Genomic DNA, 17,186 nt, shown 5'->3' on the forward strand with positions numbered 1-17,186 from the left:
GATCATAGCATTGGGGGGGAAACAATGATCTTCTGCATAAATACCGCAGTGCATGTTTGATTGAATTGTTCGCTCATCTCTATGGCGCTCACCATGTTTCCCAGGGTCCCCTGGGGGCCCATGTATGACTGTATCGGATGATGGTCCACAAGGGCCTGGGGGCCCGTCGTCCCCCACAGAGCCTGGTACACCACTGTGACCTTTCTCCCCATCAGGGCCAACCGACCCTGCCCAGAACCACATCCCCCCCAAAAAATCATTATATAATCTATTGTCATAATTCACACCTTTATCATCATTGTGTAAGTTTGACAGTTTATTTGTACGTGTGAGTGTTCTTGCGCGTCTGTATGTGTGTGTGTGTGAATGCACGCCCATGTGTGTGTGACTGTACAAGTGTGTGACCTCTGACCTTTAGGACCGGGTGGTCCTTCAGGTCCAGGTGGGCCGTCAGGGCCCGGTCCAGATCTTCCTTCCAGCCCAGGGTCACCTCTAGGACCTGTAGTAGGTAACATATACTACTGTCGGAGGTAACATATACTACATCAACTACTGTAGTACTGTAAGGGAAAAAAGTATTTGATCCCCTGCTGATTTTGCCCACTGACAAAGTAATGATCAGTCTATAATTTTAATGGTAGGTTTATTTGAACAGTGAGAGACAGAACAACAACACAAAAATCCAGAAAAACACATGTCAAAAATGTTATAAATTGATTTGCATTTTAATGAGGGAAATAACTATTTGACCCCCTCTCAATCAGAAAGATTTCTGGCTCCCAGGTGTCTTTTATACAGGTAACGAGCTGAGATTAGGAGCACACTCTTAAAGGGAGTGCTCCTAATCTCAGTTTGTTACCTGTATAAAAGACACCTGTCCACAGAAGCAATCAATCAGATTCCAAACTCTCCACCATGGCCAAGACCAAAGAGCTCTCCAAGGATGTCAGGGACAAGATTGTAGACCTACACAAGGCTGGAATGGGCTACAAAACCATTGCCAAGCAGCTTGGTGAGAAGGTGACAACACAAAAGAACTGTCAATCTCCCTCGTCCTGGGGCTCCATGCAAGATCTCACCTCGTGGAGTTGCAATGATCATGAGAACAATGAGGAATCAGCCCAGAACTACACGGGAGGATCATGTCAATGATCTCAAGGCAGCTGGGACCATAGTCACCAAGAAAACAATTGGTAACACACATTACGCCGTGAAGGACTGAAATCCTGCAGCGCCCGCAAGGTCCCCCTGCTCAAGAAAGCACATATACAGTGGGGCAAAAAAGTATTTAGTCAGCCACCAATTGTGCAGGTTCTCCCACTTAAAAAGATGAGAGAGGCCTGTAATTTTCATCATAGGCACACTTCAACTATGACAGACAAAATGAGAAAAAAAATCCAGAAAATCACATTGTAGGATTTTTAATGAATTTATTTGCAAATTATGGGGGAAAATAAGTATTATTTTATACAATAAGAATGTGTCAATGCTGTTGCTGTACCTGGTGTTGAATGTTTCAGTGCTGTTGCTGTATCTGGTGTTGAATGTGTCAGTGCTGTTACTGTACCTGGTGTTGAATGTGTCCGTGCTGTTGTTGTACCTGATGCACCTGGTAACCCGTCTCTCCCTCTGCCTCCCATCTGTCCAGTCAGGCCTTGCACTACGGGTCCGGAGGCCCCAGGGGGCCCAGGGTCACCAGCCGGACCTGAGCTTCCAAACCCCGGGGTGCCAGGGTCCCCGCACGAACCCATCTCTCCATTAATACCTGGGTAAGAGGGGAAAGTCATAGAGTCGTGGATAAGAGCAAAAGAAAGCAAGGAAAATATGGAAATAGTGGACAGAGGGAAAGGAAGAGAGGGAGAAAAAGAGATGGGATGGGAGAGGAATAGAGAGAGGGAGAGGAATAGAGAGAGGGAGAGAAAGAGGGGGAGAGGAAGAGAGAGAGGGGGAGAGGAAGAGAGAGGGGGAAAAATAGAGAGGGAGAGAGAGAGAGAGAGGAATAGAGAGAGGGAGAGGACGAGAGAGAGAGAGGGGACGAGAAGGAATGAGAATGGAGAATGGTAGGAATGAACAAAGAGAGAAAGAGAAAATGAGACATTAGAAAGACAACCCGTTGTATGTTAGGGACATTAGGAACATTCAGGCTTCACCAGCTCACCTGGGGGTCCAGGTCTGCCTGACAGCCCTGGTGGTCCGGTTGGGGCTTCAGTACAGCAAGTACCTGCGTAACCAGGAGGTCCTTGGGAACCATCTACACCTTTACTTCCTACAAACATATCAGGCATAAGGCCATAAGTACCTGGGAGTATGTGTACCAGTGTTTAAATACATCAGTGTGAATTTGACAGAGTGTATACGCCTCAATGTAACTGTGCATGAATGCATAGAAAAAGTGAAAGATGGAGTGTGTGATGGATATGTTGTGATGGTGAATTTGTGTGTGTGTCCGTGTGTGTGTGTGTCCCATGGCCGTGTCTTGTGCTGTGTCTGGGTCTACCTGTGCTGTGTCTGGGTCTACCTGTGCTGTGTCTGGGTCTACCTGTGTGTACAGTAAGTACCTTTGGGGCCTGAAGACCCATTGATGCCGGGTGGTCCCGGACTCCCTGGTCGGCCCAGTACTCCTGGATCTCCAGGAGGGCCCTGGGCCCCAACACCACCTGGGAAACCTTTAGGGCCGGCTGGACCTAGGGTCTCAAACCCAGCATCACCCTGAGAGTGGATGGAAGGATGAATGTTAGATGGGTAGATGGAAAGACAACCTAAGAAAATGAACAACAATGACAAATGGTTTGATGAAGAATGCAAAACCTAAGAAAGAAATTGAGAAACCTATCCAACCAAAAACATAGAGACCCAGGAAACGTGAGCCTACACCTTCACTATGGTGAATCACTAAAACGATACAGAGATATAATATGTAAAAAGAAGGAACCGCACATCAGAAATCAGCTCAATTTAACTGAAGAATCCATAGAATCTAACCACTTCTGGGAAAATTGGAACATACCAGGGGAGGACGGCTCATAATAATGGCTGGAACGGAGCAAATGGAATGGCATCAAACCATGTGTTTGATGTATTGGATACCATTCCAGCCATTACCATGAGCCTGTCCTCCCCAATTAAGGTGCCACCAACCTCTTGTGGAACACACTAAACAAACAATAACACAAAGAGTTATCTATCCAAAATGTAGATGTATATATAAACCACTTCTCTAATCTTTTTGGCTCTATAACAAAGAACAAACAGCAAAAACATCTTCCCCAATACTTGGAACCAAGAACTGATCACCCCAATCCACAAAAGTGGAGACAGATTTGACTCTAATAACTACCATGGGATACAGCAACCTTGGGAAAATCCTCTGCATTTTCATTAACAGGAGACTTGTACATTTCCTCAGTGAAAACAATATACTGAGTAAATGTCAAATTGGCTTTTTATCAAATTACCGTACTACAGACCACGTATTCACCCTGCACACCCTAATTGACAAACAAACAAACCAAAACAAAGTCAAAGTCTTGTCATGCTTAGTTGATTTCAAAAAAGCTTTTGACTCAATTTGGCATGAGGGTCTGCTATACAAATTGATGGAAAGCGGTGTTGGGGGAAAAACATACAACATATAAAATACATGTACACAAAAAATTGGCAAAATTGGCAAAAAAAACACACATATTTCTTTCCACAGGACTCTGGGATGAGACAGGGATGCAGCTTGAGCCCCACCCACTTCAACATATATATCAAAGAACTGGCCACGGCACTAGAACAGTCTGCAGCACCCGGCCTCACCCTACTAGAATCTGAAGTCAAATGTCTACTGTTTGCTGATGATCTGGTACTTCTGTCCCCAACCAAGGGGGACCTACAGAAGCATCTAGATCTTCTGCACAGATTCTGCCAGACCTGGGCCCTGACAGTAAATCTCAGTAAGACAAAAATAATGGTGTTCCAAAAAAGGTCCAGTTCTCAGGACCAGAAATACAAATTCCATCTAGACACCATTGCCCTAGAGCAACAAAAAAAATGATACGTACCTCGGGCTAAACATCAGCGACACCAAAGGTAACTTCCACAAAGCTGTGAATGATCTGAGATACAAGGCAAGAAGGGCCACCCCTTAGCGAAAAAAAGAAGGGCCTTCTACACCATCAAAAGGAATATAAAATTCAACATACCAATTAGGATCTGGCTAAAAATACTTGAATTAGTTATAGAACCCATTGACCTTTATGGTTGTGAGGTCTGGGGTACATTCACCAACCAAGAATTCACAAAATGAGAGAAACACTAAATTGAGACTCTGCTTGCAGAATTCTGCAAAAATATCCTCAGTGTACAACGTAAAACACCAAATAATGCATGCAGAGCAGAATTAATCCGATACCCGCTAATTATCAAAATCCAGAAAAGAGACGTTAAATTCTACAACCACCTAAAAGGAAGCGATTCCCAAACCTTCCATAACAAAGCCATCACCTACGGGGAGATGAACCTGGCGACGAGTCCCCCAAGCAAGCTGGTCCTGGGGCTCTGTTCACAAACACAATCAGAGCCCCAGGACAGCAACACAATTAGACCTAACCAAATCATGAGAAAATAAAAAGATCATTACTTGACACATTGGAAAGAATTAACAAAAGAACTGAGCAAACTAGAATGCTATTTGACCCGAAACAGAGAGTACACAGTGGCAGAATACCTGACCACCGTGACTGACCCAAATTTAAGGAAAGCTTTGACTCTGTACAGACTCAGAGAGCATAGCCTTGCTATTGAGAAAGGCCACCGTAGGCAACCTGGCTCTCAAGAGAACACTGCCCACAAAATGAGGTGGAAACTGAGCTGCACTTCCTAATCTCCTGCCAAATGTATGACCATATTAGAGACACATATTTTCCTCAGATTACACAGACCAACAAAGAATTAGAAAACAAATCAATTTTAATAAACTCCCATATCTATTGGGTGAAATACCACAGTGTGCAATCACAGCATCAATATTTTATGAAAAAGGACAAGAAAAGGACAACAAGTGAAGAACAAACACTGTTGTAAATACAACCAGTATTTATTTTCCCTTTTGTACTTTTTTGCACATCGTTACAACACTGAAAATAGCCATAACATGACATTTGAAATGTCTCCATTCCTCTGGAACTTTTGTGAGTGTAAATCTTACTGTCATTAAACATTTTTTTGAATAGACAGACATGACAGGGTCAGTATTCAGTAATGACCTTTGGCCCTTGAGCTCCAGGGAATCCCATTACGCCGGGTCGTCCAGGATAGCCACTTCCAGAGGTACTTGGGCGTCCCGGCTGCCCTTTGTCACCTAGGAGACAGACAGCATCACAAGTCCCACAAACTGGTGCTAACACACGAGTATACACTGAGTGTACAAAACATTAGGAACACCTTCCTAATATTGAGTTGCAACCCCCCCTTTTGCCATCAGAACAGCCTCAATTCATCGGAGCATGGACTCTACAAGGTGTCAAAAGCGCTCCACAAGGATGCTGGCCCATGTTGACTCCAATACTTCCCACAGTTGTGTCAAGTTGGTTAGATGTCCTTTGGGTGGTGGACCGTTCTTGATACACACAGGAAACTGTTGAGCGTGAAAACCCCAGCAGGGTTGCAGTTCTTGACACAAACCGGTGCGCCTGGAACCTACTACCATACCCCGTTCAAAGACATTTTAATCATTTGCCTTGCCCATTCACCCTCTGAATGGCCCACATACACAATCCATGTCTCAATTGTTTCAAGGCTTAAAAAATATTCTTTAACCTGTCTCCTCCCCGTCATCTGCACTGATTGAAGTGGATTTAACAAGTGACATTTAAAAGGAATTATAGCTTTCACCGGGATTCACCTGGTCAGTCTGTATCTAGTCTGAAAGAGTTTTGCACACTCAGTATATATAATATATACACTAACACATCTCCATTGGTGGTCCTACGTGGCTTGGTTGGTAAGGACCATGGTGCTATAGCAACGCCAGGGTTGTGGGTTAGATTCCCGCTGGGGCCACCCATTAGAAAATCTTTGCATTCACTGATGTAAGTTGCTTTGTGTAACAGTGTCTGCTAAATAGTATATATTATCTAATGTCTGTCATACAATCACACAATAGACACGGGCACGGGAAGTAGGGGTGCTAAGGTGCTGCAAAATATACTATATACTATAGTAAATATACTATATACTATAGTATATATACTATGGTATATACTATAGTAAATATACTATATACTATAGTATATATACTATATACTATAGTAAATATACTATATATGCTATATACTATAGTATATATACTATATACTATTGTAAATATGCTATATACTATATACTATAGTATATATACTATATACTATATACTAGACGTTTACTAGTCCTGTATTAGCAGACCAATAAAACAAATAATCCTAATAATCCTAATAACCAAACTTCCGGCGACTATGACTAAATTAATCCTTACTTGAGATAACGACTCATACAAAACCTTCAGTCAAGGCCTTCTTGTTCACATTACAGTGTCATTCCTGTTATTCAGATATTCAAAGGGATCGACATGGCACAAATAACTACGCAAAAATGTTTTGCCGACATGGCTCACCTTTCTGTCCAGTGGGTCCTCGTCTTCCCAGGGTGGAGAATACACCACTGTCCCCTTTCTCCCCCGGGTTACCAGCACCACCACGAGGACCTGTGTGGACAAACTCAACTCTGTTGTTGTTTATGTTCTTCGTCAGGTAGAATGGCATAAAATATTATAAAGTTAGAACTGAAATAGCCTGAAGTCTAAACTAATATGCTACGTTTCACCACTGTTTTGAAGTGAAACAGTTTGGACTCCAGGCTAGTGGTTAGTAGCCTAGTGGTTAGGGCGTTGGACTAGTAACCGAAAGGTTGCAAGTTCAAATCCCTGAGCTGACAAGGTACAAATCTGTCGTTCTGCCCCCTGAACAGGCAGTTAACCCACCGTTCCTAGGCCGCCATTGAAAATAAGAATTTGTTCGTAACTGACTTGCCTAGTTAAATAAAGGTTAAAAAAAAAAGAACTGAAATGCCACTGAACTCAATGTAGTCTAGACCTCCAGTCCTCCAGCCCATGCTGTGGTTCGGTCCCCACTTGGGGTGCTCACCTGGGGGGCCCCGTGTGCCCGGCAGCCCCGCCTTTCCCGGTAGGCCTGGGACTCCCTGGTCAGCCACACCGCTGCAGGGCTCGCCCTTCTGACCTGGTGGGGATAGGGGAGAAAACGGAGTCAGACCATCAACTGATATAGGGACATTATCATTGAGTTATGCAAACACACAGCCAGAGGGTGTACACGTCTAACACAGTCGAAAGAGCAAAAAGGAGCAGGTAATGGTGTATTGCTTTACGGTACCTCGGTAACCAGGTGTACCAGGTAGACCTGGTACCCCACTATTGCCTTTAGGTCCTGGGGGGCCAAGCGGTCCTATGCCTACTGGACCTGGTGAACCGTCTGGTCCTGGGTATCCCTGTGGCCCGGGAGGGCCCGGGACACCAGTATCTCCCTTCAGACCCAGTGGCCCATCGTACTGGCACAGACAATCATCCAAACATCAGTTCTTCACAAAACATTACTTTAACAGACTTACGTTACACATCGACATTACCATTCAGCCAATAAACTCAGCCCACATTAGTTCACATAACATTACTGCTTCACATTAACAAATGTTCAGCATTCAAGTGTTCATAAAAGCTAATAAACTCAGTCTATCAACAAACAATTATCACTACCTCAAATTAATATTCATAGCCAATCAGAATATCAGAAGGCATACCCTAACTACTTAAAGTGACAGTTCACCCAAATTTGAAATGTACTTCAGTTTAAAAAATACAAAAAAAATGCATTCAAATCATTGCTTTGCATTTGAGAATAAAGATACATTTTAGTGATAGAAATCGTAACCATTTAAAATCCTCACTGGATCACCCTTAGGGCCTTGTTGGCCCTTGCGTCCACGAAAGCCAGGGGCCCCGTATAGGCCGTCCAGCCCTGATCTGCCAGCTGGTCCTGGGGCTCCTTTCTCTCCCTTTATCCCCTGGTGATTGCAGGAACCTGAATTTCCTTTTGGCCCTGGGGGTCCTGGAACACCTGAAGGGCCATGGAGACCCTGTAACACAGACAGGAGTGGTTGTCATGGATACAGTAATTTAGCAACCTTGGATACATTATTCCAGCGATACCACAGATACAGTAGCCTAGCAACACCATGGATAAGGTATCGCAGGAACACCATAGATACAGTATTCTGTCAACACCACAAATATGGTAACCTAATAAAACCATGGATAAGGTATACCAGCAACACCATGGATACAGTATCTAAGCAACACCATGGATACAGTATTCTATCAACACCACAGATCTGGTATCCTAATAAAACCATGGATAAGGTATACCAGCAACACCATGGATACAGTATCTAAGCAACACCATATATACAGTATTCTATCAACACCACAGATATGGTATCCTAATAAAACCATGGATAAGGTATACCAGCAACACCATGGATACAGTATCTAAGCAACACCATATATACAGTATTCTATCAACACCACAGATCTGGTATCCTAATAAAACCATGGATAAGGTATACCAGCAACACCATGGATACAGTATCTAAGCAACACCATATATACAGTATTCTATCAACACCACAGATATGGTATCCTAATAAAACCATGGATAAGGTATACAAGCAACACCATGGATACAGTATCTAAGCAAAACTACTAAGAAAGATGTGTCACTATGGAAATAATATAACTGCAAAACCACAGGCAGTCACAGTGACATCACAAGGTCAAATAAAAACGGTATTTAGTATCTGTATGGCAGAGGTATGATGCAGGTAGTGTCACCTGTTGTCCAGGTGATCCCGAGGGTCCTTTGAATCCTGGCTCTCCTTTGGGTCCTGGTCCTGCACTAAAGCCTGTGGGATGAGGGTTTATTTAAAAAGGCTGAAACACTTCTATTCTATAGGAAAGACAAGGATTTTTGTTCAACACAATACATTTCTCACTGAAAGTTCTGTTACGTTGCAGATACCTGGGACTCCAGGCTGACCAGGGGAACCTGGGGGTCCCGGCTCTCCAGATCCTTTTCCCGTACACAAACTACAGACCTCCCCTTTCTCACCTGTAGTGGAGAGAAGGACACAGTGACAATCGACAGCAAAAATGAGCATCCCAGGTGAGCATAACATTCCAATAACAGCACCCAATGATCGTTGAGATTGAGATATCATAATATTTTGATTTTTTCTACCAATAACACACCACAGTGTTGATGGTGTCTGAAGTCAACCGATAACACACCACAGTGTTGATGGTGTCTGAAGTCAACCGATAACACACCACAGTGTTGATGGTGTCTGAAGTCAACCGATAACACACCACAGTGTTGATGGTGTCTGAAGTCAACCGATAACACACCACAGTGTTCATGGTGTCTGAAGTCAACCGATAACACACCACAGTGTTCATGGTGTCTGAAGTCAGATGATAACACACCACAGTGTTCATGGTGTCTGAAGTCAACCGATAACACACCACAGTGTTCATGGTGTCTGAAGTCAACCGATAACACACCACAGTGTTCATGGTGTCTGAAGTCAGATGATAACACACCACAGTGGTCATGGTGTCTGAAGTCAACCGATAACACACCACAGTGTTCATGGTGTCTGAAGTCAACCGATAACACACCACAGTGTTCATGGTGTCTGAAGTCAACCAATGAGAGACACAGTAGAGATCTAGGACAGCCCAGCCAATCAGTATACTCAATACTGACTGCCCCTCCAATCAGAAGAGTAATCAGACAGAGCTCACCTTTCGATCCATAATGGCCACCGTACCCTTGTTCTCCCTTGGCTCCCTTTGCCCCCGGAGGTCCGATAACACCCTTCAGATTATCTGTAACAAGAAAAACAAACAAGTAGATTATTTTTAATCAAATAAGATCCCAGTGGGATCAAAAAGTTGCCATGTTATGTGTGCGTCTCAATTAAAATCGCTGTGAGAGAATATCAGGATCCATATTCATAAAGATCTTCCTCCCCTGTCCATGTAGTCTTATTTATTATGATCAAATAGCTCAAACTGATTCTCGCTCAGCACTCCTACTTTGAGATGTTTTATAAATATAGGCTCAGGGTTGGGGAGATTACTTTATATATAGGAGAGAGTCTAACCTGATTCTCCAGGTGGTCCCGGGGGTCCAAGGTCTCCAGTTGTTCCTTGTGAGCCTTCCCTGCCTGGCTCTCCCTGGATGATGGGTCCTGGCTCTCCTTCATCCCCTTTAGGCCCACTGTGGCCCTTCGCTCCCCGATTGTAGGGATCTCCTCCGTTGTTAGGACCTGTGTAGGGGAGATAGAGCCCAAGATGGAGACTGAGCGTGCGTGTACGTGTGTGTGTGTGTGTGTGTGCTTGCGTGTTGATCAGCGCTTACCTGGAGACCCAGGAGGCCCCTGGAATCCAGTGGCACCTGGAAAACAGGTTGATATCATTAGTCATTCAAACACACTGATTGGTCATGTTGGTGAATGAGGCGGGATTATACAGTTCTACTCCAGGTGTGATTGGATAGGGAGATGGTGAATATTATTATTAGCTATACAGACACCCTGATTGGTCAGGTTGGTGAATGAGGCAGGATTATACAGTTCTACTCCAGGTGTGATTGGATAGGGAGAGGGTGAATATTATTATTAGCTATACAGACACACTGATTGGTCATGTTGGTGAATGAGGTGGGATTATACAGTTCTACACATCTGATTGGATAGGAGGAGGGTGAATATCAATAAGGGTGTGTACTGTATGCTGGATGAACATAGAGTACCTGGGGGACCAGTAACCCCGGGGGGACCCGGGGGGCCAGTAAATCCTGGTTGTCCTTTGGGGCCAATTACGTCACAGCCAATCATGGTCACCTATGGGAAGACCAGAGAGACCAGGCCATGTATTCATAATGTTTCTCAGAGTAGGAGTTCATGTAATCTTAATCCTTCTAATCTTATTCATTACGGAAGGTTTCATTTGCATGTGTGTGTGTGTGTGTGTGTTAGTGACATTATCAGGCGCTTTGACTCACTCACCTCCCCAGGGTCTCCGTCTTGACCCTGGACGCCCTTCTTTCCCTGGTAAACACACACACACACACACACACACACACAAAAACTATTATTGGCACACGCACACATTCTAAACATGAAATGAATGGTAGTAATGACTGACCCGCGGTCCAGGTATTCCATCAGGTCCTGCTAAACCGGGATTCCCCTTTCTCCCCTAAAAATGGCAAGAGTGTATAATCACCATAGTTACATATACACACACATACACAACACGCATGAACACAAAAACAAACACAGTACACACATACACGTTGACACACAAAATGCATTACAAAACAGTAACATAAATCAACTATGTTAGACAGAAAGAAACAGAACAGAAAAAGATTTCTGATTTCTGATTGACAGGACAGCTACCTCATATCCAGCGGGCCCTTGACGCCCATCTTTCCCTGGTCTTCCCTAAAAGAGAAATGATGGTAGTTAGTCCTCCAAAAGGAGAAGGCATATATATCTCTCATACAGCTAATTATCAAAACCCCCGTTATATTTTTTACATTGAATCCCATGTTAATTCTATCACATGGCTCAGAGGCAGGAAATCCTTACATCACTGTCATCGTCATAACCATAACACTCATCACATCACACATTCTCAATGGCCTTGGATTGACAGTCACATAGATAGTATAATGGCTGAATGTGGCAGTGTTTTACCTCAGTGCCAATGCCCCCCTGGTCCCCTTTTTCCTTAAAGTTGACCTGGCCAGCATAACCCTGATGACAGACAGACAGACAGACAGACAGACAGACAGACAGACAGACAGACAGACAGACAGACAGACAGACAGCGAGATTGAACAGACACACAGACAGACAGGACAGACAGACAGCCAGACAGAGATATTGAACAGACAGACAGAGAGATTGAATAGACAGACAGACAGAGTGATTGAATAGACAGACAGACAGAGAGATTGAACAGACAGAGATGTTGAGCAGACAGAGATATTGAACAGACAGAGATATTGAACAGACAGAGATATTGAACAGACAGAGATATTGAACAGACAGAGATAACTATCAAGTAAAGACAAGATTCCAGGTAACACTTCATTTGACAGTGTCACTATGACATGGGCATGACTGTGCTATAACACTTGCCATGAGGTGTCGTATCCATTCACAACCACTCATGTCAGATGACCGGTGTCATAACCGCGGTAGCTGTTTGCTAATAACGGCACATACATTACACCCATGGACAGCAACCTCTCTGAGGTCAGGGGCGTCAAATGGTAGACAAAATGTCATAGTGAAACGACACAGTCATACTAACGTGTCATATAGAAATGGAACCCGATTCCGTCCATAGAACATAGGTGATTAAAAGCTAGATACGTATGAGGACTGGAAAACAAGGAGATGACTTACAGGTGAACCCTTACAGCCCTTCTCACCCAGATCCCCTGTCTCCCCCTGCAGAGAGAAAAGACAAGGGTCAGCTGACCATCCCACCAATCAGCAAGGTTTTCAGATTGGTTGAACAGATGTCCTGAAGGGTAGAGAGTAACATTACTCCACACATCACAGTATTAGATAGTAACATTACTCCACACATCACTGTATTAGATAGTAACATCACAGTATTAGATAGTAACATTACTGCACACATCACAGTATTAGATAGTAGCATCACAGTATTAGATAGTAGCATCACAGTATTAGATAGTAGCATTACTCCACACATCACAGTATTAGATAGTAACATCACAGTATTAGATAGTAGCATTACTCCACACATCACAGTATTAGATAGTAACATTACTGCACACATCACAGTATTAGATAGTAACATTACTGCACACATCACAGTATTAGATAGTAACATTACTGCACACATCACAGTATTAGATAGTAACATTACTCCACACATCACAGTATTAGATAGTAACATTACTTCACACATCACAGTATTAGATAGTAACATTACTCCACACATCACAGTATTAGATAGTAACATTACTTCACACATCACAGTATTAGATAGTAACATCACAGTATTAGATAGTAACATCACCCCACACATCACAGTATTAGATAGTAGCATTACTCCACACATCACAGTATTAGATAGTAACATCACAGTATTAGATAGTAACATCACAGTATTAGATAGTAACATCACAGTATTAGATAGTAGCATTACTCCACACATCACAGTATTAGATAGCACTGGGGAGCCAGGCACAGCCAATCAGAATTAGATTTTTTCCCACAAAAGGGCTTTATTACAGACAGAAATAGTTCTCAGTTTCATCAGCTGTCCGGGTGGCTGGTTTCAGATGATCCCGCAGGTGAAGAAGCCAGATAGGGAGGTCCTGGGCTGGAGTGGTTACACGTGGTCTGCGGTTGTGATGTACTGCCAAATTCTCTAAAACAACGTTGTAGGTGGCTTATGGTAGAGAAATGGACATTCAATTCTCAGGCAACAGCTCTGCTAATTGCACGTTCCCTCAAAACTTGAGACATCACATTTTAGAGTATCCTTTTATTATCCCGACATGCTACACTATGCCTACTATCAGGGATGTAAACACATTTGTGCACAACAATTTAAGAGAAATACAATTTTTTTGTGCATATGGAACAATTCGGGGATATTTTATTTCAGCTCATATGTTGCATTTCTATTTTGTGTTCAGTGTAGTATTTAAACGTAGCTCTGACTTGGTGTGACTATACCTTCAAATCGGAGGGAGCGTGGGCATATAGTTTGATCCCTTTGGGTCCCGGGAATCCAGGTGGCCCTTGGTGTCCCTTCAAGAGAAAAGGGAACCGGTCACACACATATATATCCTGTAGTTGGAATGGAATTCAAATGTCATCCACCTGTATGCTCGTTATATGACATCATGATGCTAGAATGACTCATTAAATGAGAGAAACCTGGTCCAAGAGGGTAGGAGGGTTAGTACAGATAATTATTAAACATGAAGACACACGTTCACATTATGTTACACATGTCATTTCAAACAAGAAAAAACAGACATCGAAAGCATTCCCAACTTCATATTTCAAGTGCAGCTCCACAGACTGGCCACAAGGTGGCAGCGTAGAGTTGGTGGTCATGTCTTATCGACTACAAAACATAGCCAAAAAAAACAGAACATTTAATGACACAATTTTAAAGGGCCTTTGACTGAAGTAATTGGATGCCGTATAGGTAAAATTATATGTAGGTTTATGAGCTTCAGCGTAAGAGCTTTAGCATATATAATGTCAGATATAATCAATAATTAAAAGTAAGCATTTCAATCATTCCAATTGAGAAACTCAGTGCATAAAGATAATATGAGGAATAAGGGATATAGGCGAGGGACACATGCAATGATGATGATGATGATGATGATGATGGTACAACATGATGTGAGCTACACAGTGAAGTAGTGTCTTTACCTTTGGACCACCAGAGCCAGGGATACTGGAGCTGCGTCCCTCTTGACCCTACAGCAAATAACATCAGTTACAGCACAGCTGAGCAACCTTCACACACACACACACACACACACACGCACACACACACACACACACACACACACACACACACACACACACACACACACACACTGTGACCTATTACCTTTAACCCTGGGATCCCGGGTAGACCTAGCAATCCCTAGATAGAGAGTAGTAAGTACAAGGAAGGAGGTCAAGACATAACTATACCCAGTACATCATCAACACTAACACCAGAGAATTGACTGTTACAAAACCTACATGGAGCAGTACAGTACTGCACAGTAAGATGCAATCCAATGTCATCTCTGTGAACATGTCATTGAAGAAGACAAACATCACAATACATTAATATAGCATAAAACATGTATAACACAGTTGAGACCAGGCGCAATAATTCACTCACAACGACACCACGGGGCCCAACGTCCCCTTGTTGTCCTGTCGGTCCTGTTACCCCGTGGACACCCTGTATGACACCACAGACAGATAGTTTAATGTCTATCTCTGATCGGACACCCTATAAGACACCACTGACAGATGGGTTAATGTCTATATCCTGGCAGATCGGGGCATCATAAGCTAGCTTGTTTTCTTCTTCGTGGCTATGTGTATCGGGTATGTGAGGTCATAGCGTGCAAACAAGTGAACAGCTGTGCCCTTGGAAGATATGAGAAGAACAGGATGGACTGAAGAACTGTGGTCACTTCTCAGAGGCTCTTTGTCTTATGCCGTGTGGCCAAGTTACTCAGAAGCAAAGATGATTGGAAACAATACAGGTCTATTCTGTTCCTCAAGTTAATCTCCAACCGGAGTCGCCTAGAATGTCCTTGACTATACGCCTAGACCAACTGCTGAGAGCTAAAAGGGATTGGAAGAATAGAAATGTCTATAGTTAAGCATATTAATTGTTAACTATTAATATTAAACAAATCAGGTAAATATGTCATTTTTCTCTCACAGATTAACTTCATAGGGTTGGTGAAAGTGCATGGAATGAGTTTGATGCTCCTTTCAATAATTATCCATAATAATAACCTCAGCATGTAGACTAGCCTACCCATCACAGTCTACCCACACAGTGTCTGTGAGCTGTTGGCTAGAGCACACATAACAAGACCAGAGAAGACACATTTTCTATTTAACACAACAGTTTGTGACAAAACTAATCGGTAGAGTTGAAAATGCAATGGAAACACATTGAACATTTGATTTTTATTCGGTACACGAATACTGTAAGTGAAAAAAAAAATCATTTCGCGTGCACTACGTCATCACACACTGACTTTTATACGCAAAAAAACAATCTGTTTGGTGGACACACATCTGGTGGGAAAATGCACATATTTTCCTTTTGCCGATTTTAGAATATTGACATGGAAACCTAGCTTCTGATCAGGAGAAGAGAAGAATGCCCAGCCCATAACCCATAATGCACTAGTGGATGTCTGAGAGGATTTGATTAGTGTTTTCATAGTGAAACTGTCATCTTGCCTATCAGTGTACAAGGTGATCCGTATTACCATACTGCTTGCTTAGTGAATACCTCTGATTCCCTCCGATCGGGCTCATACCCTGGCTCAAACTCGGGACATCTGCCTTGCAAACACATGTGACCACCTTCATGGAGTATTTCAACCTAACGCGCCACCAATTATGACCTTCTTCAATGGCATAAGGGGCAACACTTCAGGGCAGGCTGAGGAGTGAGTTTCTGCTACACATATACACCCATCAAAACCTCTCTGATCTCTACACGTGCAGGAAGCAGAGGCCCATTTTGGATTGAGAAAAAGGAAGTATTTTTTTAATTTATCCTTTATTTTACCAGATAAGTTGACTGAGAACACATTCTCATTTGCAGCAAGACCTGGGGAATAGTTACAGGGGAGAGGAGGGGGATGAGCCAATCGTAAACTGGGGATTATTAGGTGACCATGATGGTTTGAGGGCCAGATTGGGAATTTAGCCAGGACACCGAGGTTAACACCCCTACTCTTACGATAAGTGCCATGGGATCTTTAATGACCTCAGAGAGTCAGGACACCCGTTTAACGTCCCATCCGAAAGACGGCCCCCTACAGTATAGAGGATAGAAGTATAGAATATAGAGGAAGTATAGAGGAAGTGGAGGACGGAACTGAAGCTTGAGGAGAAGATAGACAGAGGAATAGAGTGATGCTATATTATGGGTTGCTGTGAGTTACCTGGTCACCGTCCCTTCCTCGGGGTCCAGGTCTCCCTGACTGTCCAAACCCAATTAACATTTGGGATTCACCCTGCACACACATACACACAAAATGTTAATTCTGCTGATAATTATAATGACAATGATGGTGATAATGATGATGATGATGATGATGAAGAAGGAATGAGCAGGAGAAGGAAGAAGAGCTGGAGAGATTACCTTTGGTCCAGGTGCTCCAGGTAAACCCTAAAAAAGAAGAAGAAAGACAAATATGACAAAAAAAAAGCATATTATGACAGACAGTAGTTAAACACACAAATAAAATAAAAAGTTGTGT

General features: G+C 43.1%; 1 protein-coding gene across 2 annotated transcripts in view; it reads right to left on the bottom strand.

The window, feature by feature from the left end:
- The window catches only part of LOC110509050 (collagen alpha-1(I) chain), a 59,688-nt gene that overhangs the window by 23,804 nt on the left and 18,698 nt on the right, over positions 1-17,186 (bottom strand). For both annotated transcript variants that reach the window (XM_036966668.1, XM_036966669.1), the window contains exons 8-34: positions 17,069-17,095; positions 16,869-16,940; positions 15,068-15,130; positions 14,786-14,821; positions 14,602-14,649; positions 13,888-13,962; positions 12,577-12,621; positions 11,860-11,919; positions 11,560-11,604; positions 11,303-11,356; positions 11,164-11,205; positions 10,908-10,998; positions 10,515-10,550; positions 10,258-10,422; positions 9,896-9,979; positions 9,111-9,200; positions 8,924-8,994; positions 7,981-8,169; positions 7,410-7,584; positions 7,164-7,256; positions 6,635-6,724; positions 5,250-5,344; positions 2,559-2,709; positions 2,159-2,266; positions 1,601-1,765; positions 413-499; positions 93-227 (exon numbers count right to left, since the gene is read on the bottom strand). In XM_036966668.1, the coding sequence (XP_036822563.1) occupies positions 93-227; positions 413-499; positions 1,601-1,765; positions 2,159-2,266; positions 2,559-2,709; positions 5,250-5,344; positions 6,635-6,724; positions 7,164-7,256; positions 7,410-7,584; positions 7,981-8,169; positions 8,924-8,994; positions 9,111-9,200; positions 9,896-9,979; positions 10,258-10,422; positions 10,515-10,550; positions 10,908-10,998; positions 11,164-11,205; positions 11,303-11,356; positions 11,560-11,604; positions 11,860-11,919; positions 12,577-12,621; positions 13,888-13,962; positions 14,602-14,649; positions 14,786-14,821; positions 15,068-15,130; positions 16,869-16,940; positions 17,069-17,095 (2,392 nt within the window). The remainder of the gene's footprint in view (positions 1-92; positions 228-412; positions 500-1,600; positions 1,766-2,158; positions 2,267-2,558; positions 2,710-5,249; positions 5,345-6,634; positions 6,725-7,163; positions 7,257-7,409; positions 7,585-7,980; positions 8,170-8,923; positions 8,995-9,110; positions 9,201-9,895; positions 9,980-10,257; positions 10,423-10,514; positions 10,551-10,907; positions 10,999-11,163; positions 11,206-11,302; positions 11,357-11,559; positions 11,605-11,859; positions 11,920-12,576; positions 12,622-13,887; positions 13,963-14,601; positions 14,650-14,785; positions 14,822-15,067; positions 15,131-16,868; positions 16,941-17,068; positions 17,096-17,186) is intronic.

This window comes from Oncorhynchus mykiss, chromosome 28 (genome assembly GCF_013265735.2).
Source record: "Oncorhynchus mykiss isolate Arlee chromosome 28, USDA_OmykA_1.1, whole genome shotgun sequence".
Classification (NCBI taxonomy): Eukaryota; Metazoa; Chordata; class Actinopteri; order Salmoniformes; family Salmonidae; genus Oncorhynchus; species Oncorhynchus mykiss.